The 27,648-nt window shown below is 37.4% G+C and overlaps 1 protein-coding gene across 2 annotated transcripts in view; it reads left to right on the top strand.

The window, feature by feature from the left end:
• The window catches only part of GGT7_1 (Glutathione hydrolase 7), a 58,228-nt gene extending 32,402 nt beyond the window's left edge, over window positions 1-25,826 (top strand). Inside the window, exons 2-4 of one of the 2 annotated variants that reach the window (XM_051215431.1) lie at window positions 2,399-2,452; window positions 15,188-15,522; window positions 25,582-25,826. In XM_051215431.1, the coding sequence (XP_051065934.1) occupies window positions 2,399-2,425 (27 nt within the window). In that variant the 3' untranslated portion in view covers window positions 2,426-2,452; window positions 15,188-15,522; window positions 25,582-25,826. Of the gene's footprint in view, window positions 1-1,784; window positions 4,019-15,187; window positions 15,523-25,581 lie in introns of those variants that run through there. The other variant, XM_051215432.1, reaches the window with a different exon arrangement.
• Window positions 25,827-27,648: the final 1,822 nt, after the last annotated feature.

Genomic DNA, 27,648 nt, shown 5'->3' with positions numbered 1-27,648 from the left:
ATGCATTCCTCTATAGCCTCTCGAGCCTTTCCTTTACAATAATGAAACAAGTACAAGAGCCGTTGGACATCGTCTTCAACCTTGGAAACCACATATAACTCAAATTGTCTAATAAATTTCCAGTGTGTAGCTGGTTGCCCATCAAAAGTACTTAGCTCTACCTTTGGAAGTTCAAGACCTACACTTGGAGATGCCAAGGTCACTTCCTTCTTCTTCTTCTTCTTCGTTCCTGGATAATCTAACAGTTTTGACTTTTCTGGAGACTTTATCCTGAGGTCATGAGAAGGGCTCACGAACCTGTGAACGTGCTCCTGTTCTCTTTCATCACAATTAAAGGCAGAAGATAATCTACTACATATGTTCTCGTTCAGCCTTAACGACCCGAACTCTCTCTGAAAGCACAGTAGTTGTTTCCTCTGTCTATCTTTCAAGTCTCTAATTTCTAATAATTGTCTTTCTTTCAACTCTGCTAAGGTAATCCTAGAGCTAATTTTGCTATGTCGACTTACTAAACTAACATTAGAGCCATGACATGAAAATGCATCTAATTTGACTTGCCGTACATCTGGAGGTGCATCCGATTGTATTTCTTCGTGGCCCAATGCTAAGTTTTCGTTGATCTTATTGCGCTTTCCAGGCATTCCAGTGTTTGTCACTTGAGATCACTGTTCGTTTGAGGAGCATGAGAACTGAAAAACGTAAATATGTGGAAGATTTAGCAATGACGGCGGAAAAGGCTGCAAGAGAAGGAAACATGAGACAACTGTATGATACAACAAAGAAACTCTCTGGAAATCGCCGCAAACCAGAACGAACAGTGAAAAGCAAGGAAGGCGAGGTAATCACCAATATTGAGGAACAACGAAGCAGGTGGGTATAACACGTTCTTCGAACTGCGTGTCCAGAGGAAATAACATTGCATTTGACCGTTTACGTCACCCTGCTTATGGGCTTCACTTAACTATTAAATCGAAATTATGAGGACAATTAAACAAACCTGAGAATTACACTGTTTAGATACGTGGTGACGCGTACTGTAAATATCCGCAGGCAGTACTCATAATAATTTCAACCTATATTTTGTACGGTTTACACCCAAATACCCTAGTACGGCCGAAAATGAGGAGAGTCAGCTGTCCCTCTCGAAATGCTCTCATATGACCACATGCATATAACCACTAACAGGGAAGCCCTTTTCACTGCCTTCTCGTTGCGAGGATGTTGTTTATGAAAGTGAAAAGACGGAAAGCGAATGTCCAACGGTTTAACCGGGTTGGTTGGTATGATGGATTCATCTAGGTGCTTATAGGTTCCAGTATTCTGGGAGAACAAAAGGCCTGCGAACCTATTGTTGATCACTGGCTCTCATGGGACTGCATCTTGTGACGTTGCTCTACTGTCTTGTGGAACAGACCTTCAAGTCAAAGGCTCTGAATGTGCCCACCATAAAAAAACCACCTGCTTCAGTTTGGACACCCGGGCAGTCTCATAGACCTCACACAAATCAAAAGACTTATGTGGCACATATTTATTTGGTGCCTATTTGTACCAATGTTTGTATGTTCAAATAAATAAATAAATACAACTTGATCGTTGAAATCGTAGATAATGAGTAGTATTTAGGACTGGAACTCAATGATTGAATAACTCAAGTATTACTAATGATTTACTCTCCATTTAGATTATAATAAATTATCTTTTTCATTTTACTAAATTCATTTATATACATATATTTCTTATTCTTTCTTGCATTACATTTCACACATATATATACACACACACAGGTAATAAGTAATGCCGCATTATTTTTACGTGGTTCACAATGTCATACACCTATTACACTACGACAATTTACTTCTATTTCTACAATGAATAATGTAAAAGAACAAACTTCTATGATATCAATCATTGGTAGTCATAGTAGATTTAGTCCAGCCATTGAAAAAAATTGTATTAATTCAACATATTCTATTCAATTAACTAGAATACATCCTAATTATAATATTACTATACCAGGTAGTATTACTATGGAATATATATTAAATCATTCATCAGATTTTATCAATAAATTAAAACAATTAAATTATAATATAGAATTATTATTATTACCGAATCAATGGCCTAGTCGTGTTTTCTTAACTGGTTGGAATGGTTATGATATGATTACTTCAGGGGATTATCGTTCATTAAATAGTAAAACATTATATACATTTTAAAAGAAAAAAAGAGAAGAAGAAAGAAAGAAAGAAAACTATTCTCTTCATAGTTTTCTTTTCTTTCTCTACAATTTCTTTTTTTTGTGGCATTTCATTGTTTCTATGGGATTTTCTTTTTTCATATTAATAAATATAAATTTGAAATGGGGCTGTGACTAATTCAATTAATTTTATTTCTTTAGTATCCTTTTCCATCTATTACATCATAATCATCGACATCATGAATCTCTTATATCGTAAGTGTTTCCTATTATGGTTCCGTTTTTTCTTTTGTTTTGTAATTTGTTCCACTTTATTTGTTTTTTCTTGTTTACTTATTTATTTATGGTTTATACACTCGATGTTTTTGCATTTCTTTTGTTCTTTTCTGGCTGTGTATCATTTCTTCTTTTTTCTATGAATTAACTGTTACATATCACTGTATCCGTTTCTATCGTTTTGTTTGAAAGAAATAAAAATCTGTTATATTGTGCTCATTTTTTCATTGATATTGGATAGACTAACTGTTTAATATCGAAATGAAAGTTTGTGGAGATCGCAGTGATTTTCATAGTTGAAATCATGAGTCAATCTAAGCTAGGCCTCCAAAAGCCCTGGTATGGCCGAGAGTGGGGTGGGCCCGTCCTCCCTCTCGAAATGCTCTCACACGGCCTCGCGTATACAGCCTCTGCCAGAGAAGTCCTACTCACTGCCTTCTCGTGGCGGGGGTGTTGTTTACGAAAATGAGAGGACGAAAAGCGAATGTCCGGTGCTTTAACCGGATCCCAAGCCAATGGTGCACATGGGCTCCAGTATCCTGAGGGAAAAATGGCGTATGAACCAATTGTTGGTCACCGGATACCATGTGGCTGCATCTCCTCACGATGCTCCACTGCCTTGTGGATCAGACCTTAAAGTCAAAGGCTCGGTTTGGGCACCCGGGCAGTATCACAGCCCTCACACAAATCGAATGATCTATGTGGCTCAGATCTATTTGGTGCCTCCTTGTACCAATTTTTATGTGTATAAATAAATAAATAAAGGTCATCATGGAAAACTTGGAAGCACTGAATGGCCGTTTTGTCCTATTGTGGGAAACTAAAGATCTTGGATTCGAGTCCTGTATATGGGATTTTGTATGCGCAGTGGTGACGAGTCTCACATTAAGACAAAACGGTTATCCAGTACTTCCAGGTTTTTTTTATGGTGATCTGGCTTAGATTGACTGATGAATTCAACGATCAGATTCAGAAAACTCCTCGAAAAGAAGCCAAGAAAGGCTCTGAAAACAATGAGAAGCATTTTATCTAGTCAGCATTCATAAGACATTTTGCCAGAAACATCAAGGAAGTGGAAAGTCACATGTAGAATTTCTGATTGGATGATTACTTATACTGCTACTATGCTTAGTAGTATTCCATAATTTTCGGGGAACCCAAGGAATATTTAAAATACTATAAAAACCCTAGATTTTCTGTACAAAACGAACCTTTGGAGTAAAATGTTTCTTACATATTTCGCGCCTTTTCTCTCGTGTTCAAGTCGCTGTGTGGTTCTAGCTTGGGGATTACTAGAAGAGCTTAGGAACCAAATCTAGCGTTCAATTAGCAAAACATATCGAAATGTTTAATTGAAATTCATCATCGCACTTGACAACCAAAGGACGAGTATGTTGCTGAAAGGTTTAGTGGGATAAAAAGGCGAAATCAGATTTTGATTCGTTGTTATATTTGGTTAACATTACTTCCATTTGTTTAATTCAATATGATGATTATTCAGAAGAATATTTGTTTTGTTTTCCAATGTCATATTTTATTCGGTATTGCACTAATCTATTTGAATTTGATGTGTTTATTCAAGATGCGATGTTCTTGTATTAAATTAACATGAACTATGGTCAGCATGATACGCAGTATGTGATTTCATCCTAATTAATAGTCAAAATGGGTGTACAATCAGTTTATAAATAAATGTGTTCTTACTTCACGTTGTAGGAATTACAATGGTTTGTTGTTTTACGAGTATAAGTAATAAGTGATTCTGACATAACAATTAGCGACCAGGCATAATACGCAACAGTTTACTCCGTTTTGTTTTATACCTGTGAAACCTACGCTTTAAACATTAAGTATATTCGCAACCTATTAGTATTCAATCATGGGTGACTTTGAAACATTGGTCGCGTATGCTGGGGCCATCGAGTGAGTTGTAGTGTCAGTCATTATTTTAAGCCCATATACCTTATTCTAGTTTTTGGACGAACCATTCTATTCATTCTACTTGAGTCATATTTTGACCTTGTCAATCATTCGCTTGTCAGTCTTGATTGTTTTTATATGAGCGTATATGTGTGTGCCCTTCTTATTCTATTAATCACATGTCTGTAGCTTTATTTTGTCTGACTATAAATATTGAGTAACGCTTGATTAAAATGGAGTTGGCTTCCCAGCCATCTTCCATACGTGTCATTTTGCTTTGCTATGTTTCATTCGCTTCATGTACGAAATATATGCATTCTAAAGTCAATTCTCGTTATTCGACTTATTTAATTCCGTTATTGACTAACGTGATTCAAGTCGACGATGATATACGAGAATAGGCGATAACAAACATTCGTACGCTCTAAATGGAGTCAGATCCAAGGGCCACCGAAAATGGTGAGCCCTTCAACGAACATCTTTCGATCTAAACGAGGACAAAATCAAAATGACGGGTCTCAAAAAAGTAATTATGTGATCAGAAGCAGAGCATTAGGTAAGGGTGACAATTCGGTTGATTATGTGATGAATTTTCATTAACTGTGGTTTGGACATGTATTATGAATGCCCAATCACCACCTACCCTGATGGGCGATTTTTACTTGTGTAAGAGTAGGTTCAAAGAAAACTATGAGCAACTACACCAAGACAAAACATCCATTCATTAATTCACTAAATAACGAACTGAGTTGTGTAGTTAGATGCAGATTACCTCTTTGGGATCTGTGTGATTACCAAAATAAATGGTTGAAGACGTTGGATGACATGGTTCTGAGTTGTTCACAATGACGCAGATTCACTCTTTCTTTAACTTAAAATACATCAATCAGTCACAACGTAGAACCTGGTACGTATATACATCGATTCAATTTGCCACACCCCATTACCATAGTGAGATGAAACTGTCATTGACATTTAGTAGTACGTCTTACCGGACTAAGTATTTGCGTTTGTTTAAACTTGTCAATAAGGTTTACCTAGAAACTGAAAACACTCGAGCTACTCTAAGGAGTACAATATGGTTAATGTCATAGTCCATCACATAATGTCGGGTCTGTTTTTCTCATATATATATAGACACGATTTCAGGCGTACAGAAAATAAATGTTACACATGAATGTGCAAACACATATATGCTGTACTTCTTGGGATATTTAATTATATATGGTCGTACTAAAAGCAGAACAACGAATTTCACAATTGTTATATTCAATTCATCTACGTATCAATTCCAAACAAATCAGTATGGAGGAAGAAACCAGCTAGTTCGAAAAGTGATGTGTACGTGGCCTATCCAAAAATGTTCACAATTCCGACTTCAGTACAGTAAACGAGACTACTTCTTTCCCTTCCTTTCCTGCTCCGTTAACTGATGTAAAAAGACTAGTTTAATACCTGAAACTTTCCTGATGATAACCCTAATATATCAACCACTGTGAAAATATATTTAATTTAATCGACTTTATATTACATTACAATAATTAGAATTCATGAGCTGAATATTTGTCAATAAACACTAATAAAAATCCATTGAAAGTTCATAAGCAGAATTCATTCTGAATCATTTAGTGTAATAGAAATTCATCTTAATCGTTAATGGTTTCCTTTCTCATCAGTTGTATTTGGAGATTACACATCACTGATTACTTTCCACTTTAATAGCGTAATTCCCTTGGGTTTATTTGAAAATGAACCATGCATCGCTGTCATCAATTTTTAATCTCAATCGAACATATCAGCTCCGACTTTCACTGGTACCATTTTTTACGTGTGGGTCTTTTTCAGCATCAGATGCTGAGTTGTTCTCAATCTGTGACTCATGAAAGACTCTTCTGGCGATTTCTGATATGGTAGTACGTTATTTGGTGTACCTTTATACACTAATAAAACATTGTGCAATATATCGATGGCCATCCCCTCCACCTTTAATCTTAATAATATTCTTTTGAAGGTGTTCACAAACCATTTTGTTTATCCATCCGATTAAGGATGCTATGGTGGTAAAGGGGTGTATATTATGAATTGCCAGTAACAAAACTTTTTAAAAATCTCTAGAGGAAAATTTTCGATCCTTTATCTGACACTACAGTGTCTAGCACTCCGTTTCGAAAGAAATTCACCATCAGTATCTGGGAGGCTTTGTTTTTGGTGGGAACACGATGAAGGTTCATGATTATTTTGAAAACTCATCAATCAGAATCAGAAAGGTGATACCCTTTTTATGGGTTTGGAAAGGTGATGTGTATTTGTAACTATAGTTCTGCTTTGTTAGTGTCACCAAGCAATGCTTTTTGAATATTTTCCATCGCCATTGGACAAATCTCAGCTATGACTGTTTCTTTCTCGACAGTTGGACGATCGCTGGATTCACAAGGCTGTTTTACAAGATGAACACAACATTTAATGGAACATCAGATAAGTGAGACCGATCGAACCAATCAAGTCCGAGTAAATTAAGATCACCTTGTGTTACATAAAACTCCTGTGAACGCGAAAACTTGGAAGAGCATGGTGCACTACCATTAACCTAAGAGTTGGAGATAACCTCCTCATTCAGTGGGAGCTGCTCGAACTTTTTTCTTAATTTTAGGTTTTACCATTACTTTCCAAAGCTTTTATGATTTAATGATAGTGTTCAGAGTTATATCTAGCTACAACAGAGATAGGTATCCGTTAACAGTCACTGTGAGGAACTTTCTCGTTGTAGGACTAGTGATTTTACACGTTAATAGCAAACTTGAGGAGCTCCCGATAGTCATGGAGATAAACTTGTTTTGACGTCTAGACCATTAGTTCAGATAGAATTAATTTATTTGGGCCTTACCAATCATATTCGTACTCATCAGCCTAACAGAATTTCAGTAATTTCTGGCACATTTACTAATTATCAGACAATTTTCTGCTAGTGAACACAAAAAATATTTTAAAAAACATTTGCCTACTTATTTGGGTTTTAAGTAGCAACAGTATTGCTACAATATTTACAAATCTATATTAATCATTTTATTATTTCTAATGAGAGTCATTAACCAGTAGAGTTCAACCGGATCTGTTATGAAATAGTAACTCACTGATGACAGTGATGGATGAGTCGCTCAGTTCCGTAGATTACTTAAAGTTAGAAGTTAACAGCCCCCAAACGCCCTGGTACGGCCAAGAGTGGGGAGAGTCCGCTCTCCCTCTCGAAATACTCTCACACGGCCACGCGTATACAGCCTCTGCCAGGGAAGTCCTACTCACTGACTTCTCGTGGCAGGGATGTTGTTTACGAAAATGAGAGGACGAAAAGCGAATGTCCGGAGCTTTAACCGGATCCCAAACCAAACAAATGGTGCACATGGGCTCCAATATCCTGAGGGAAAAAATGGCGTATGAACCAATTGTTGGTCACCGGCTACCATGGGACTGCATCGCCTCACGATGCCCCACTGCCTTATGGATCAGACCTTAAGGTCAAAGGCTCGGGGTGTGGCCTCCTTAGAAAACCACCTGCTTCGGTCTGGGCACCTGGGCAGTATCACAGCCCACACACAAATGATGAACTGCCTATAATTATGTAAACTACTTTACTTGCTTCAACTAACAATCAAATGATTATTATCGTTACTATTACTATTGTTATTGTTATTATTATTATTATTTACTACGACATTATTTACCCCCTTTTATTCCTACTCTGTCTATACTTATTTTTTCGACTTATACAGCAGCTCGTCTGTGGTGGAAAATCGACTCTGTCTAAACGCTACCGAGTCACTGTCCGGTTGGAAATTATGTTAGCACTGAAGCAGTTTTTCTGAAACCACGTGCACCATTCAAACTGGCTGCCTTCAACGTTCGCAAACTTATGCAGGTTGGACGACAGATAGGGCTGGCTATGTCTTTGGAAAGTCTTCATATCGATGTTTGCTGTCTATCCGAGACCCGCATTCAAGACTCTGGTGAAGTACTACAAATTCGCTCTACATCTGTCGCTTCGAAAAGCTTGTTTTACGTGCGCTTATCCGGAGACCCTGTGGCATCTTCGTCTGGTCTTGCTGGCGTTGGTGTCGCACTGAGCTCTAGAGCTGAGGCAGCACTAATCGATTAGATCCCCATTAACAGTCGGTTATGTGCTGTTAGATTAGAGAGTTCGATCAAATTGAGAAGAAATCGGCGTGAGAAACGATGTCTTTTCGTCATCTCTGCCTATGCTCCGACAGATTGCAGCCCGGATGCAATCAAGGATGAGTTTTACCACAAGCTATCTGTTCTTCTCCAGAAAGTGCGTTCGACAGACATTGTAGTACTAGCCGGAAACTTGAATGCTCAGGTCGGGCGTCTAGGCCGAGAAGAGAGTCGTTTAGGTGACCGATGGGGACCTGTTGGTCGCAGGACAGATAACGGGGACTGTCTACTGCAATTGTGCACAGACCATAACCTGTTTCTGGCTAGCACTAACTTTCGGCACAGTCATCGCTGATGTGCCACCTGGCGTCCTCCCTATGCATCTCAAGCCTGGACTCAGATTGATCACATCGCGATCAGCTACCGCTGGCGTGGTTGTGTACAAGACTGCTGCTCCTTTTGGAGTACCTATCTGGACTCTGGTCTGCGCCAATCTTACCTTACTTTCAGTGGACAATGAAGTGACCGCCATCAACGGATTGATATTAGCAAGCTGGTTGCAACTTCTGTTGCTAGTAAGTATCGAACCGAGCTAACTTCTAGGCTAGCTACCACTCCGCCGAAAAGTATAGATGAGCATTGGTTGCAATTGCATGACGCCATGAAAATGGCGGGAACAGTCAGTTGTGGGTTCGCGAAACGTCCCGCTTATAAGCACTGGGTTTCTGCAGGTTCCTTACAACTCATTGAAGCCCGTCGGTCTAATCCGGGTGACCATGAGTTTGACCATAAACGAAGGATGTTACGTAAGGAAATTGGGCAAAGCTTGCGTAAGGACCGATAAGCCTGGTGGTCGAAGCGTGCTAATGAGCTGGAAGCAGCAGCTGCATCTGGTAACTGCCGGAAGCTCTTTCAACTCATCCGAGCCACTGGCAGCAAGAAGTCTGGTGTGAGTGAAACAATCTGCGACGATGATGGGATGCCAATCACTAACATCCATCGACGTCTTGGACGATGGGCAGAATTTTTCGAAGGGCAGTTCAACTGGCCTGCTGCTCCGGCAACATCGGTCAGACTGACCTACCCTCCATAGCCGGTGACGACTGATCCACCAAACGAGGAGGAAGTCCGCAAGGAACTCCAACTCTTGAAGCGTTACAAATCACCTGGCCCAGATGACTTACCTCCGGCTCTTTTTAAAGATGGTGGTGACTTTCTGACTAAGGGACTGACGACGTTGTTTACAAAGGTCTGGGAGCTAGAGAGTGTACCAACGTCATGGAATGAGTCGATAGTTGTCCCTATCTTTAAAAAGGGTTCACGTCGTTCCTGTAACAACTATCAGGGGATAAGTCTACTTCCGATTGCGTCCAAGCTATTGGCTTCCGTCATACTTCGTAGGTTGTTCAAAACCCTAGAAAGATTGACTCGCAAGGAGCAGGCTGGTTTTCGTTCCAGTCGAGGATGTATTGATCATATATTCACCCTCCATCGTCATACTTATCCTAGGCTAACAATCGTGATGTTTCTTAACATCAGGGCTGCTTTCGATTCGTTGGACAGTACTGTTCTCTGGGATTGTCTATTGAAGAAGGATGTGCCTGAGAAGTTTATTAACATCCTAAAAGCCCTATATAAAAACACCTCAGGCAGAGTGAGGGCATATAACCACCTCTCTCCATTGTTCCATTCGAGCAGTGGGGTTAGGCAGGGTTGCCCAATCCCACCATTCCTCTTCAACTTTGCCATCGATGACATTCTGGAAACAGCTCTGATGAATGTAAGTAATGGTGGTGTGGATCTGTTGCCTGGAGAAAGACTTCTCGACCTTGAGTATGCGCATGATATTGTCTTACTGTGCGATAATGCCCAAGGCATGCAATCCGCACTTAATCAGTTGGCAATCAGTGTCCTTAGGTATGGTATGTGCTTTGCAGCTTCGAAGTGCGAAGTACTTCTACAAGACTGGCAGGATTCTAATCCTGTACTCACCCTGGATGGTGAGCAGATAGACGTAGTCGAGAAGTTCGTGTATCTGGGTAGCTGCATGAGTGCTGGTGGTGGCGTGAGTGATGAGATCAATGTACGTATAGTGAAAGGCAGAGCGGCTTATGCCAATCTGGGCCATCTTTGGCGCCTTCGTGATGTTAGTTTGGCTGTAAAAGGTCGGATCTACAACGCGTCGGTAATAACAGTTTCGCTCTATGCTTGTGAAACCTGGCCTCTCCGAGTTGAGGATGTTAGACGACTCTCTGTGGTCGATCATCGCTGTCTCCGAAGGATTGCTGACATCCAGTGGCAACACCTTGTTAGTAATGCAGAGGTTCGGCATCGTGTGTGCGGAGAGGTGGTCAGTGCATGACATGGTGTCGTGGCATAAAAGAAAGCTGTAAAGGACTGGCTTGTGTTGGTCCTTCACGACTCCCTGGTTGGGGTCCGAGAGATGGTGCTACACAGTGGCTAGAGACGTTATCAGTTATGGCTCAGAATAGAAGCCAGTGTTGACTCTGCTGTAACCTTTTACTTTCTTCATAAAAAGTGGTTGTGTCTTCCTTAACTGAAAGATTTCTTCTGATTGTACCTTTCCGTTCCCTCACCATTACTATTATTATTACTACACTACCTTACACCAATCTCTTCGTTATTGTTCTCTTTTTTTACGCTCCTAACCTTCTTTTTTCGAATTCTCATTGTTTTGTGTGGCGCAAATATATTGGCGTTCTCTTGTACCATTATTTATGTGTTCAAATAAATAAATAAATAGAAATTAACACCGTTGGATTCTGTCCGGCTCAGTGGTCTAGTGGTTAAGCGCTCGCTCGCAAGACAGGTAGGTCCTGGGTTCAAATCTCGCGGGGGGGCAGGATGGTGTATGCACACTGCTGAGGAGTCCCACAATAGGACAAGTTGGCCTCCGAGTGCTTACAGGTTTCCATGGTGGTTAAGCTTCAATTGACTCATGATCTCAACTATTGAAATTACTATAATATTCACAAAAACCTCTTCCGATAATTGTAATAGTGAGAATATTGTACATTAACTTCACTTAAGTCTGCAACATGTAAAGAATCTTGTACGTAGATTTGTTTTCTTGAATGTGAATAAATTTAAGCCCTTTTCGTTTAAGTGTAAAATGATATACCCACATAATTATTCATTTCCGTTTTTTTGAAGTACTTAGAGTAATTACAATAATTGGTGGCCTAGAATAAATTACCTTTACTAGTACAATTCTAAGAGGACTGGCGACTTCATCTAATAATATGATGGACTTAAACTATCAAGTATACGAATAAAAAAACACTTATATTCTATCCTGTCACTCATAAAATTTGGAAACTTATATATAATAACTCTTCTAATAAATGTATAGTTTAGTTAGGCAAAGATAGATAGCGACTAGTAGTGGAATCCAGGACGTACGTTTAATCTTATTTGGGACTCGTCATCTGGATGTACCAGCATCCCAGAGTTGATTTTCACTTCGGAACTCGAATCCAGTACTGTTCATTTCAAACGCCGTTACGTTGTCGACTTAGCTACTGAATCATGATAGCCATCTACTTGTGCAGTATAGTTTAGATTCAATGAATTAAGCAAACTCAAATCAATATATGGATGAAACAACCTGCGAATCAAACGAATCTCTACAAAAAACCCTCAACTGATCTACCATATTCATTTTATTAATGAACTCGTGAAATTCTTGTGAGAAGTCACAAATGAAGTTCAAAGATGAATAGAATGAAACAGTTTTCACCACTAGCATTATATAATTAATCGGCTTTATCAAAAATCGATTGAAGGTGAAACTGTTTCACTGAACGCCGAATAAATTGTTCTATTCGTGTAGCCTTTGTTACAAGAATCGAAAGTCTTTAATTCCTGACCACTGTATTGATTGAGTACTGCTAAAAAGTCCAATAATAGTATCAAAAAGCTTTTTAGTGTCCTCTTGTCATCTATGTCACCTTAACTTTAATCAATCTGCGATGAATACAATCCAAAAATTGAACAAACTAACTAAACATAAATAAAAACACAACACAGATACTGAAAGAAGATAATCAAAAGAAAAGATTCCACGTGATTATCTTCACCATTACATATCATTAACTGAATTACGATTACTTATGTAAAATGAGAAGTTTTGATTTGAAAATTAAATCACTGAGTAAACTTATGCGATATATTATCGAATAAACAAACAGTGTTTATCAGAAACAGGTTTTGTGGAGATTGTAGTGATTTTAATAGTTGAATTCATGAGTCAATTGGAACTGGACCATCATAGAAAACCTGGAAGTGCCGGACGACCGTTCGGTCCTAGTATGGGACTCCTCATCAGTAAACATTCACTAGCCCGTAGGGAGGACTCGAACCTGGGGCCTTCGGTCTCGAGCACGAACGCTTAAACTCTAGACCACCGAGCCGGCATCCAATGATGTTAAAGTCTGACTTCAAACAATCCACGAGTTTTTGCCACCATCTACCATTGTCTTCAGTGAGTTACTATCTCACAACAGACCTGGTTGAACACTGCTGAGGAGTCCCATACTAAGATGAAACGACCAGCCAGTGCCTCAAGGTTTTCAATGATGGTCTAACGTTGATTTATTTGTGATCTCAATCAAAAATTTAACAATCTCCACAACCCTACACTAATATTCCTAATTTGTCAGACTTACATGATTGAAATCATTCAATTTCCTATATTCAAATTTCCATGAATTATGGCTACTTATTTCCTGGAAACAATTAAAAGTTTTCACATTATTAACCTTGTGATTTCTCATGTGTTGTTATTTGGTTCGATTAAAATTTACTTCCGATAAACTTAATTATTGACTTACCTAATTTTACGACAAACAATTAAGGAATTAATGGCAGAATAAGAATTAATTATTATTGAAGCATTTATGAGCAGAAATTACTACACTGTTTATTACGTAAATCATTTACTAAATAAGTATTGATAGACTAAACAATTGACACAATATGAAGACAGAGTTTATCAGAACGATTTAATAGATCAATCTAATACACTTTGGGTAGTTTGGCCACATAATAATTACTTAATTGTGCCTGTTACCCTTCATGGAGGAGCATAGGTTGCCTACAACCATTCACCATCCAACTCTGTCCTGCACAATTCTTTCCAGTTGTATCCAATTGTTATTCATTCTTTTGATATCTGTTTCCAATTCTTGACGCAGTGTGTCCTTTGTTCTTACACTTTTCCGCTTCCCCTCAGGATTACAAGTTATTACTCGCTTTGTGATGCAGTTTGATGATTTCCATAATGTATGTTTTATCCACTTCCAACATCTTTTCCTAATTTCCTCTTCAGATGGAAGCTCGTTTGTCCTCTCTCATAGTAAGCTGTTGTTAATGATATGCGGACAACGGACATTAAGTATTGTGTGTAGAGAATTGTTTAGAAATGCCTTTACATTTCTTGATAATGGCTGAGTAGTGGTTGTAGTTCAGTAGAACTATCTTGACGTTCGTATTGAAGGTTGTGACTTTGATATTGGTTGACAGACAGTTGTTTTTTAGTTCCATATGTTCTTCAACTGTAGGAATACGGCCGTTGCTTCCCTAATACTCGCCTTTACGCCTGCATCGGATCCTCCTTGTTCATCGATGTTACTACCCAGACACGTGAATGTTTCCTCCTCTTCCACAGTTTCGCCACCAAGTGTGATTGGATTGGTGATATTCGTGTTGCATTTGAGGATCTTGCTTTTTCCCTTATGTATGTTGAGGCCTATTGATCCAGAGGCTTCTATAGGTGAATTACGTAACAATACTGACGTATTAATGAAACCATTGTTATTTACAAAATTAACATTACTTTTAATTTATCTATGTATCGTGAAATTCACAAGCTCATATATAGCTTAAATCCTTCATTTAAAAAAACACTCATTATTATATACTGTGAAAAATCATTTAAGTAGTATATAATTTACGTGTAATAAAACCAAAACTACTACTTAGAACTAAATGCTATTTTTCGATTGAGATCATAAACCGATTGATGTTAGACCACCTTTGGGAACCTGGAAACACCGGCCGGCCGTTTCGCCCTACTTCTGGACTCTTCAGCAGTGAGCATCCACGGTCCCGCCCTTAGGACCCGAACCCAGGGCCTCCCGTCTCGTGCGCGAACGCTTAACCTAATGGACCATTGAGCCGGCTTCCAATGGTGTTAGTGTCTAACATCAACCAATCCACGAAATTGCACGACCATCTCCCATTGTACTGAGGTAGATACCTGTCTCTACCCGACACTGATTAGCTCCACTGGTCACGGATTCTCACTGAAACTCCGAGAACATCAATCAGTTCACGATCTCAATCGAAAAGTTTATAATCTCCACAACACCTATACTGGTAAGTGCTATTTATTGGTGATAGTTGATGTTCTGTTCTGAAATAAAAGAAAGTAAATGATTAGAAAGAAGTTTTTTTTCAGTGTGTCAAGTAAATTCATTTTCATCTTAATTAAGCAAACTAATTACAATACGCACCTTTTCTTGTTCTAACTTGGATACTTTAGATGAACAAATCTAAATTTCAATGTAGCTACTACTTATTGATTCCATCATTCTCTTCATATAGTTGTCTACGCAAGATGCTCAACATCTATTGGCCGGATACCATCAGCAACAGCCTACAGTGGAAGAAAACGAACCAGCTTCCATCTGAAGAGGAAATTAGGAAAAGACGCTCGAGGTGGATAGGAAATAGATTAAGGAAAGCAGCCAACTGCACCACGAAGCAATCCCTAACGTGGAATCCTGAAGGGAAACTGAAAAGAGGAAAACCATTGCATCGACAATCGGAAGCGGACTCAAAAAGGATGAACAACAACTGGAAAGGATTACTCAGGATAGAGTTGAGTGGAAAATGGTTGTGGGTGGCCTATTCCCCTCCACAAGGAGTAACAAGCGTAAGTAAGTCAATAAGTAATATCTATAGAATAATAATAAACAGTCTCCACTTACTACATTTACAATTGTCACATTTCGCTGAAGATAAGACTAAAGAATTGTTCGAAACTTATGACTGAAGCATTCTTGGACGTCAAGTTAACAATTCTTAGACGACTAAATTTTAAATCTAGATCCTTTGTTCACTTATTATCTATTAAAAGTTTTCCTAATCCGTGTATTTCTGTTATCTAATGTTAAACAGTCTCTAAGTCTTGATCATTTATTTCTATCAAAAGCATCATTATTTCCAGACAATAAAATACAAATTGATGCAATACCGCAACCGATTTGAAGTTATAGATACAAACCACTAGATGACTGTTTAGTGGTTTAAAGATTAAACATTCACTTTTATTCTTGAAATGTTCTTGGTTTACTCCCTGATGTAATCATAGATAACAACTTTTTAGGATCAAACAATTATCTAGTGCTCTCTGATTTACAACAGTTATCTAACTGAGTCAGAGAAGGCTGTCTACTCTCTCCCTTCCTCTTTCTTCTGGTGGTCGACTGGATTATGAAGACCTCGACATCTGAAGGAAAACACGGATTACAATGGACAGCTCAGAATCAATTAGACGATTTGGACTTCGCAGACGACCTAGCCCTCCTATCACGTACACACGAACAGATGCAGATGAAGACAGCCAGTGTAGCAGCAGTCTCTGCATCAGTAGGCCTCAACATACACAAAGGGAAAACCAAGGTCCTCAAATTCAAAGCGGAAAACAGCAATCCAATCACTCTTGATGGCGAAACTCTGGAAGATGTGGACTTCTTCACATACCTGGGAAGCATCATCGATGAACAAGGAGGTTCAGATGCAGACGTAAAGGCGAGGATTGGCAAAGCAAGGGTCGCATTTCTACAATTGAAGAACATATGGAACTCAAAACAACTTCTAACCAATATCAAAGTCACAATCTTCAATACGAACGTCAAGACTGTCAGTTCTTTCATGCAATTGGTTCCCTTTATGAATTTAAATAGAGCAAGAACAAACATTGATGCAGAATATGGAACATATGGAACATATGGAACTCAAAACAACTTTCAACCAGTATCAAAGTGAGAATCTTCAATACGAACGTCAAGGCAGTTCTACTGTATGGAGCTGAAACTTGGAGAACTACAACAACCACCATCAAGAAGGTACAAGTGTTTATAAATACCCAACATCCTTTGGCCGGATACCACCAGCAAAAGCCTTTTGTGGGAGAGAACAAACCAGCTTCCAGCTGAAGAAGAAATTAGGAAAAGACGATGGAAATGGATAGGACATACATTACGCAAATCGTCAAACTGCATCGCGAGGCAAGCCCTAACTTGGAATCCTGAAGGGAAGCGGAAAACAGGAAGGCCAAAGTACACATTACGTCGGGAAACAGAAGCAGATATGAAAAAGATGAATAACAACTAGAAAGGATTGTTTGGAACAGGGTTGGATGGAGAATGCTGTTGAGCGGCCTATGCTCCTTCACGAGGAGTGACAGACCTAAGTAAGTAAGTAAGTAATCTAACTGGGATCAGTTCGTTATATAAACCAAAATATTCATCTATATCCACATACCTCACCAATTATGAATTTTATTTAAACAAGTATAGTTTCCCTTACAAACTTAGCTGTCTATTTCCTAACATAGTTATATAATGTTTCATAATTTTCTATTATTCTCCAACTGGTATTAAATCGTGATAAAAATTTACCTTAAATATCCATTAATACTAAATGGCACATTATAACACTTGCAATTCGAAAAACTTTACTATTCTTATGATGATGATGATGATGATCAGAGGCCTTGGTTGTTCCATAATATTCATTGTGTGTTAATTATCTTCGAATTGATAAACAATCATAACACACAAGTCACACGACTAGATCAAGATTATCACTAAAACTTGACCTTCTCTCTCTCACACGCACACACAAACACTTTTTCTGTAAGTTTCCCCGTTTCTTCTAAAAACAGATCCATTGTAAACCAAGTTCATTTAGTTTACATAATCTTAACTGTTTACGTAATAGAAATCAATGAACATAAATAACCATACAACAGATATATAAAAGACACGTGACGTAATTTCTATCCTCTCCTCTCTTTCTCTCTCTCTCTCTCTCTCTCTGTGCCTCGGTTTCTGTCTCTTCACCCACAACCATTGGTACTGAGATAAACAAATCAGAACTATATAGTGTACTGATAAATAAATAAAAACATAGATCAGAATGTTGTATTCTCTTTAATATAACCCTTAAGGCTTTTTTTTCTCTTTTCACAATAGAAACACACACTATATTTATAATCCATTTTACCTGCTGTGATAGATTTTCAATTTTCCAAATGTAAATAACCCTCATCAAGAAAAAGAAAAAAATAAAGAAATAAATAGATGAAATGCCCATTAAGGACATCAATCTGATAAGTCCAGATTGAATAATCATTATTATTATTATTATTATTATTATTATTATTATCATCATTATTATTATTACCATTATGTGTGTATGTGTGTGTGTGTGTACGTACGTACGTACGTATAGATGGGTACGTATGTATGATATGATCACTATCTTATTTGCTGGTAAATTAAAATCCTATAAAAATGAAAGTAATTAAGTCTTACACACACACTCTCTCTCTCTCTCTCTGTTTTTTTATTCATTAAGTTAATGGATCACATACTGAATTCATTTGATATTGTTTACTTGAAGTAGAAGTTTACTTCTACCTGAAGTTAATGCTGATGCTGATGACATCGTTCAGAAGAACAATGAAAGCTTCACGACTAAATCATCTAGCTCAAAGAACAAAATTTTATCAAAATCATCCATTTGAGCTACAAATGTTCTCCATCATTACTTGAATTTTCCCATTGTTGTTTAAGTTTACAATTGATCAGTGTCTTATGCATCCATTATGAATTGCATCGATGTTGTTAAGTTTTCTAAGCAAAGATGGATAGTGGCTAGCAGTGAAACCCAGGACAGACATTTCATTTCATATTCTGGTTAATATAACTATGTTGTTTATTGAAGTTTTATTCAGTTTGATAAATTAACTAACGAATAACGACTCATGAAAACAGATACTTAGATCATGTATTTACTGTTGTTCAATACTTTTGGACGGACTTTGTTATAGTTCAAATAGAATGGATTTCCTAAAGTTCTAATGAGAAGCCATGAACAGTGGAGTTTAATCTGTGTCAGGCAAAGATAGGTATCTACCTCAAACAATGAATGAAAAGTTGCGCAAGTTCATGAATCCATTGAATTTAAACATTAATACTGTCGGATGCCGGCTTACTAGTCTAGAGGTTAAGTGTTCGCGTGCTAGAAAGAGTACGATATCGTGCATGCGCACCGCTGAAGAACCTTATACTAGAACAATACGACCGTACAGTATTTCCAGGTTTTCAACAGTGATCTAGCTTAGATCGACTTATGAATTCAACTATTAACATTGCATATGTATTTATTACTAACTCTTGATCTAATGTTTGATTTCTTTACAACTATCAAAACCAATCTTAGCATTGATACCCAATAGCGAGATATATAATGGCGTAAACTCTTACTTACTTACTTACGCCTGTTACCCCCAATGGGGCATAGGCCGCCGACCAGTATTCTCCAACCCACTCTGTCCTGGGCCTTCTTTTCTAGTTCCATCCAATTCTTGTTCATTTTCCTCATGTCTATCTCCATTTCCCGGCATAATGTTTTCTTTGATCTTCCTCTTTTCCTTTGGCCTAGAGGATTCCGTGCGAAGGTTTGCCTTGTGACGCAGTTGGGTGCTTTCCTCAGTGTGTGTCCTATCCACATCCAGCGCTTCTTCCTGATTACTTCCTCTACTGGGATTTGGTTTGTTCTCTTCCACAGTAGGTTGTTGCTGACAGTGTCTGGCTAACAGATCCAAAGTATTTTGCGTAAACAACTTTTAACATACACTTGGCGTAAACTCAGTGGTTAGAAAGCACTGTCAACTACATGAATTTTCCATGAGTCTTGTGTGTATTATATTTGTCAGATTAATCAGTCATGCACTCGAATATGATTTACTCATTATGAATACTTTTGTATTAATCGACTTAACGAGAAAGAAATATATCTAGTTTTATTATTATAACACAGTATAAGTTTATGTAATAAGCTTTGAGCACAATATAGAGAAGGCTAAAGAACGAGTGTATCTGAGTTATTGTGATTGATTTTGAATTATGTCATTCAACATCTCCAGTCAGTGATCACAATTATCATTAGAATCCGAACTCAGGATTCTGTATAAATGTACATAATTTAAACCGTCGGTAACTAACTTCATTAACTGATATTACTTTATGGCTTATCAGCACTGAGTTTCTTTACAACTTACTAGTATATTTGTTAAAAAAGTAAAATAGATTAAACAGATTTTGAACTTGGGATTCACTTTCGGTGTATTTATAGGTAAACTTAATGGTATACAGTCTGATTATTCAAACCATGTAGACACTATTCAAATTGTAATTCAGATCATCAATGAGTCAGTGTTAGGTCACCATTGAAAATCTGGAAGCACTGGATGACCGTTTTGTCCTAGTATGGGACTCCTCAGTAGTAAACACCCACGATCTCACTAGCAGGAATCGAACCCAGGACCTTCGGTCTCTCACGTGAGCGCTTAACCTCTAAACCACTAAGCCGCCATTCATTGATGTTCATGTCTAGCCTCAACCAATGCATAATATTACGCAGCTGTTCATTATTATCTTCAGTGAGTAACTACCTCACACTAAATACAGTTGAACTTTCAATTATAACTCAACAATTTCAACAATCCTATACTGAAAATTATAATTCGTCTAGTATAAAATATAAATATTAACTAGAAACTCATTCCAATTATTATTATCTTTGTTACTTTTAGTTCTAATCATAAAATTGGTCATGATCAGCATTGTTCCTCACCTCACTCACTCTCTCTCTATCTCACTTACTCACTCTCTCTCTCTTTCTCTCTATCACCGAACAACACTGAAGCAGTCGATAATTATTCTCTTACTTATCAATAAGGAAAAACTTATCAGTTGTGTTGTTTATTTATCTTGTCAAATGTCATAATGTCTCATTGTTAAATTATCAAATAGAGTGATAATTGTTTTATGTATATTAGAACAATTAAGGTACGTGTGTGTGTGTGTGCATATGATTACTGACGAAACAAACAATTGGTGAATCGTTCAATTCTTGTCGTTATGATTAGGTAATTAGCAGATCATTACTAATTTGATCAATGATATCGTTAATGTTTATAGTAGAATGATAAGTGATCAATTCTCTCCATAAAACAAAACAATTTGCACGTGTATCAAATTTTCATTGTAAAGGAGGTTTTATAGAGATTGTAGTAATTTTAATAGTTGAATTCATAAGTCAACTAAAGTTAGACCACTGTGGAAGATCTTGAAGCACACTAGATGACCAATTCGTCATAGGATAGAACTTCTTAACAGTGCGTGTCCACAATTCCTTACTCGGGACTTGAACCCAATACCTAGCGGTCTTGCATGAGAACGCCTAAGCAATCCACGAGATTGAACGACCATCTATCATCGTCTTCAGTGAGTTACTCTCTCAAAACAGACCGGAAAATAAATTTCTATTTTAAAGTGATATTATTTGAAAGGTATAAAAACTTAAGAGGTTTCAATCTTGTGTGTGTGGTATCGTAAGTGTGTACACTGATCCCTAGTTTCTAGTCTTTCATTAAATGATATATAATGAAGAGGATTACCTTTTAAATGTAATGGGAATGACTCTTAAATTAAAGATTTCTTGTCGTTATATTTTAACCGCCTGAAATCGAACAGTACCATTAATTCTCACATCAACAATGTGCCCGAAAATGGACTGTATAAACAACTGCTTGATTAAAATGTTATATATAATGCTTTATATCTTGATTTGATCGATAGAATTCGATCAGGATTAATATCAAGATAGTATATTATTGGTTAATTCTTAATGAACGATCTATGTAGTTTATCAGATTTCAACTTTCCTGACCGAAATCAACTAATATTAACAAAGGACTAATCTAAAAGTAATGTGTTTATTTTGATGAATCCCACATTGAGCATTGAATATTAGTCACTGGTAAGATAAATACAAATATTATTTTAATAACTGGATTTATCAGTCGATTAAAGCTAGACCACCAATGAAAATCTGGGATTATTGGGCGGTCGTTTTGTCCTAGTATGGGATACTTCAGTAATGCGCATCCACGACCCTACTTGCAGGATTTGAAACCAGGATCTTCGGTATCGCTCATAAATGCTTAACCTCTAGATCACTGAGCCATCATCCAACTGTGTTCATGTCTAACTTCAGCCAATCGTGTGTTTTCACTACCGAAGAGTCCCATATTCGGACGAAACAGCTGTCAAGTACTTCCAGGTTTTCCATGATGGTCTAGGTTCAATAAACTCATGAATTCGACAATTTAAAGTACTACAATCTCCACCAAACCTTCTTTCTTTAAATATTATTCTATTAAACTTAAGTAGTAAAGAAATGTTACGACAGTAATAAAGATAATATTGATAATAATAACAATTAACAGATTAAAATGTCTTACCTATTTCCCATAACATTTCATTGACTATTTTACAATTAGAGAGCGGTTTTGTGGATATTATAGGAATTTTAATGGTTGATTCAATTGAAGCTAGACCACCATAGAAAACCTAGAAGCACTGGACGGCCAACTCGTCCTATTGTGGGACTCCTCAGAAATGCGCATCCACCAGGCCGCCTCGAGAGATTCAAACTTAGGACCTATCAGTCTCGTGAGCGAATGCTTAACTACTAGACCGGCATCCAATCGTCTTCATGTGTAACTCCAACCAATTCACGAAATTGCGCCATCGTTCACTATTGTCTTCAGTGAGTCACTATCTCACAACAGACCCGGTTGAACTCTATTGGTCACTGCTTCTCACTAGAACTCCAGGAAATACCTCTTGAAGTCAGTCGCTAGTGAACACATTATTATTATTATTATTATTATTATTATTATTATTATCAGAAGAGGGTTTTGTAGAGATTTTATGGTGGTCTAACTTTAATTGACTCCATAAAACCCTCTTCTAATAATAAAGGGGACTATTGAGAATTAACTATAAGAGTCTCCTTTCAAAACATGTTTAATACACATTCTTCATTTGTCAAATAACAAAAAGAAATAGAATGTCAAAGGTCAATGACTTTATGGTTAACAAGTGAAAAACATCACTTCATAATTTCTATCCCAATAATGAATTATTATAATTGGAATATGTATATCATTCACATTTTCATAGAATGAATAAACAGACAATGATATAAGTAAACAATGTTACGTTCTATTGATGAATAATAAAGGGATACAATGATTTCAATATCTTTCCTGATTGTATAATCATTTGTCATACATAGACAGTGATTGTACAAAAAAAAAGAAGAAAAAATTAAAACGATAAACATGTTAGAAACAACTATGTTAGTTGGTTGATAATAATAATAATAATAGACTTCCCTTTTATTCATTACACAACTAAGTATCCTGTTTGTTTAAAGTGCTTTGTGTTATTGAGTCATCTAAAGAAAAAAAAACAGTTTAATTTCAATGGTTAAGATCATGAGTCAATTGAAGCTAGACCACCATAGAAGCATTGGACGACCAACTTGTTCTATTGTGGGACTCCTCAACGGTGCGCATTCACGACCCCACCCCTTGATGAGGAGTCCTACAACAGGACGAAATGGCCGTCCAGTACTTCCAGGTTTTCCATGGTGGTCTAGCTTCAACTGACTCATGATATGAACCATTGAAATTACTATAATATCTACAAAACCCATCTGATATTAAAACAGTTTAAAATGAATGTGTTAATACATTTTGAAATAATGTTTAATTAGAGTATAGTTTAGTTTAGAATTGATTTATATTACATTTTTCAATGAGACTATCATTCATGAATGACTTTTGAACGATGCCAGACTGACCACTTAATAACCAGGATCAAAATGAGGATGATAAACTTGTCTGTTTTATTAGAATTATAATTTGCGGTTTTTCTCATGAATTGATTATCATTTATAATGTCAAAACTCTAGTTATTCAAATGAATGAATGAAATTCGCGCCAAACTCCCAGAGATCTGTTATCTTATATCTGATTGGTCCGTTCATAAATTATAGTTTTGCCCATTTTTCAAACTAAGAAACACTAAATGAATGTGTTGTGTTTTTTTTCTTCGATAAGGAACTTAGGTATGAATTTTCAAAGTTGTAATTGATAGGGTTTAATCCATTCAACAATCATATATCATTGAAGATATGAATTAGGAACCAGTTATATTCCTAAATGAACCATTTATTTTTTTATTTAAACACATGAACATTAGTACAAGGAGGCACTAAACAGATATGCGCCACATAAATCATTGGATTTGTGTAAGGGCTGGAATACTGCCCGGGTGCTCAAACTGAAGCAGGTGGTTTTTTTAGGGGGCCTCACCCGGAGACTTCGAACTAAAGGTCTGGTCCACAAGGCAATGGAGCAACGTCGGGAGATGAAGTCCCATGGTAGTCGGTGACCAATGATAATTGGTTCATAAACCATTTGTTTCCTCAGAATATTTAAGCCCATGTATACCATTCGTTTGTAATCAGGGCTTTCCAACTCCCCTAGGTGGATTTTCAGTATCCACCAACCCGTTTAAAGGGTTGGGCAATTGCTTCTCATTCTCTCAATCTCGTAGACAACAACTATGGTGCGAGAATACAGTGAGTAGGACTTCCCTGTCAGTGTCTGTATACGTGTGACCATATGAGAGAGTTTCGAGTGGGAGAGCTGCCTCTCTCCACTCTTGGACGTACCAGGGCATTTGGGGGCCCTAAATCAACCAAGTGGATCCTAAATCATTAATTTAAAGGTGCATTTCGATTGGGAACTTCAAATTTTGGGATTTATACTAGTCGATATATGTCAGTTTATAAGGTGTACTTTCAGTTCTAATAAATATAATGTTCTCTATCAAATTTAAACTTGTCACATTGTGTTCCAGTCAAAAAGTTTATAACTGAAGTGTTTAAATTTTGAATGATCTATTATGTTAAATGTAATATCTTTTAAGTTCTACGGTTGGTTCTTAGCTATATATAACATGAACTCTTTAACTGTAATAAAATACTTTTGATTGAAATCATGAGTGGTTTGAAGCTGGACCACCATGAAAAACCTGGAAGCACTGGATGGCCGTTTCGTCCTAGTATGGGACTCTTCAGCAGTGAGCATCCATGATCCCGCACCCCGAGAGATTCGAACCCAGGACCTATCAGTCTCTCACCAGGCGCTTAACCATTAGACCACTAAACCGGCCGGCATCTAATGGTGTTAAAATGTCTAACCTCAACCAATCCACGAAATTGCGCGACCACCTTCCATTGTACTGAGGTAGACATCTGTTTCTACCCAACACGGATTAGCTCCACTGGTCACGGCTTCTCACTAGAACTCCAAGAATTTTCTCACGAAGCTAGTCACTAGTCATTCTCTCACTATTCTTTCATTTTCATTCATTCATCAAATCGATTTGGTTTCTAACATAAAATTGTATCCTAATTAAACTTATAACCCATAGATGATCTAAATGAACCATTGATCATTATTTTAGTACTGTCAGGCGTAAGTAATATTTACAAAGACAGAGAGAGAGGGGGGCGGGGCGAGCATATACACACACACAAATAGAAAGTGAATTAATTTTATTCTAAATTTCATTTCTTTCAAATGTATTCAATAATTTTTGATCCAATATATACCCAAGAGAGATCAAATGATAATTTAGAAAATAAAGATAAAACAAAAAACAAAACAAAAAAGAAAAAAATAGAGAAAAATATTAAATATGCAAAAGTTTTTTTTTTGATTTTTTATTATTCTCTTTCTGTTTTTCTCTCACTTTTTTTTATTATTTCTTATCCGCTAGATTACATCATCATCATCATCATCACATCACATCACAAATAAGACAACAAACAAACAAACCATACAACAACAATTAACACGTTGATTAAAGCTGAACAAGGAGAATACAACATAGTTCAAATGAGTTTCACTGATTGATTTATGGATTGTTTTGTTGTTGTCGCTTCTTAACATTTAATTCCATAGATTGTATAATGGATAAGATGTTTGTTTATTTGCTTGTTTATTTAGGGAAAGAGAATGTAGTGAAATCATTCAAATTAGATCATTATACTGCATGATTAGCTTTGATTAAAAGAAATTATTATTATGATTATTATTGTAAAACTAAAACAAACGATTAGTGTTCAATGAAAATGATTAGAGAATAATTAATCTTGTTATACTCTTATTCATATTTTAATGAATGAATTCGATATAAGCTAGACTACCATTGAAAATTTGTAAGTATTAGATAACCACACATAGATCTTCCTATAGATGTCAACCCACCAACGACGGAAGAAATTAGAATGGCCGTCAGACAAATCAAGAACGGGAAAGCAGCAGGACCCGACAACATACCAGCTGAAGCACTGAAATCAGACATCGAAGCAACCACAAGCATGCTATACCTTCTATTCAAAAAGATTTGGGAGGAGGAACAAGTGCCGATGGACTGGAAAGAAGGACACCTCGTCAAGATTCCAAAGAAAGGAGATCTGAGCAAATGTGAAAACTACAGAGGCATTACACTACTGTCAATACCAGGGAAAGTCTTCAACAGAGTGTTGCTAAACCGGATGAAGGATGCAGTAGACGCCCAACTTCGAGATCAACAAGCTGGATTCCGTAAGGATCGGTCATGCACAGACCAAATTACAACACTACGGATCATCGTCGAACAATCAGTTGAGTGGAACTCATCACTATACATCAACTTCATTGATTATGAAGAGGCATTCGACAGTGTAGATAGGAGGACATTATGGAAACTTCTTCGACACTACGGAGTTCCTGAGAAGATTGTCAATATTATCCGGAACTCATACGACGGACTACAGTGCAAAGTAGTGCATGGAGGACAGCTGACAGATGCATTCCAAGTAAGGACTGGAGTCAGACAAGGCTGTTTACTCTCTCCCTTCCTCTTTCTTCTGGTGGTCGACTGGATTATGAAGACCTCGACATCTGAAGGAAAACACGGAATACAATGGACAGCTCAGAATCAATTAGACGATTTGGACTTCGCAGACGACCTAGCCCTCCTATCACGTACACACGAACAGATGCAGATGAAGACAGCCAGTGTAGCAGCAGTCTCTGCATCAGTAGGCCTCAACATACACAAAGGGAAAACCAAGGTCCTCAAATTCAAAGCGGAAAACAGCAATCCAATCACTCTTGATGGCGAAACTCTGGAAGATGTGGACTTCTTCACATACCTGGGAAGCATCATCGATGAACAAGGAGGTTCAGATGCAGACGTAAAGGCGAGGATTGGCAAAGCAAGGGTCGCATTTCTACAATTGAAGAACATATGGAACTCAAAACAACTTTCAACCAATATCAAAGTGAGAATCTTCAATATGAATGTCAAGGCAGTTCTACTGTATGGAGCTGAAACTTGGAGAACTACAACAACCACAATCAAGAAAGTACAAGTATTTATAAATAGCTGTCTACGCAAGATACTCAAGATCCACTGGCCGGATACCATCAGCAATAGCCTTCTGTGGGAGAGAACAAACCAACTTCCAGCTGAAGAAGAAATTAGGTAAAGACGATGGAAATGGATAGGACATACACTACGGAAATCGTCAAACTGCATCACGAGGCAAGCGCCAACTTAGAATCCTGAAGGGAAGCGAAAAAGAGGGAGGCCAAAGAACACATTGCGTCGGATTATAGAAGCAGATATGAAAAGGATGAATTACAACTGGACGGAGCTGGAAAGGATTGCCCAGGACAGGGTTGGATGGAGAATGCTGTTGAGCGGCCTATGCTCCTTCACGAGGAGTAACAGGCGTAAGTAAGTAAGTAAGATAACCATTTTCTTCTAGTATTGGACTGTTCAGTAGTGTGTGTC

Source organism: Schistosoma haematobium, chromosome 4, assembly GCF_000699445.3.
Source record: "Schistosoma haematobium chromosome 4, whole genome shotgun sequence".
NCBI lineage: Eukaryota > Metazoa > Platyhelminthes > Trematoda > Strigeidida > Schistosomatidae > Schistosoma > Schistosoma haematobium.
The sequence above is the reverse complement of the archived record's forward strand: the minus strand, read 5'-3'. Positions and strand labels throughout refer to the sequence as shown.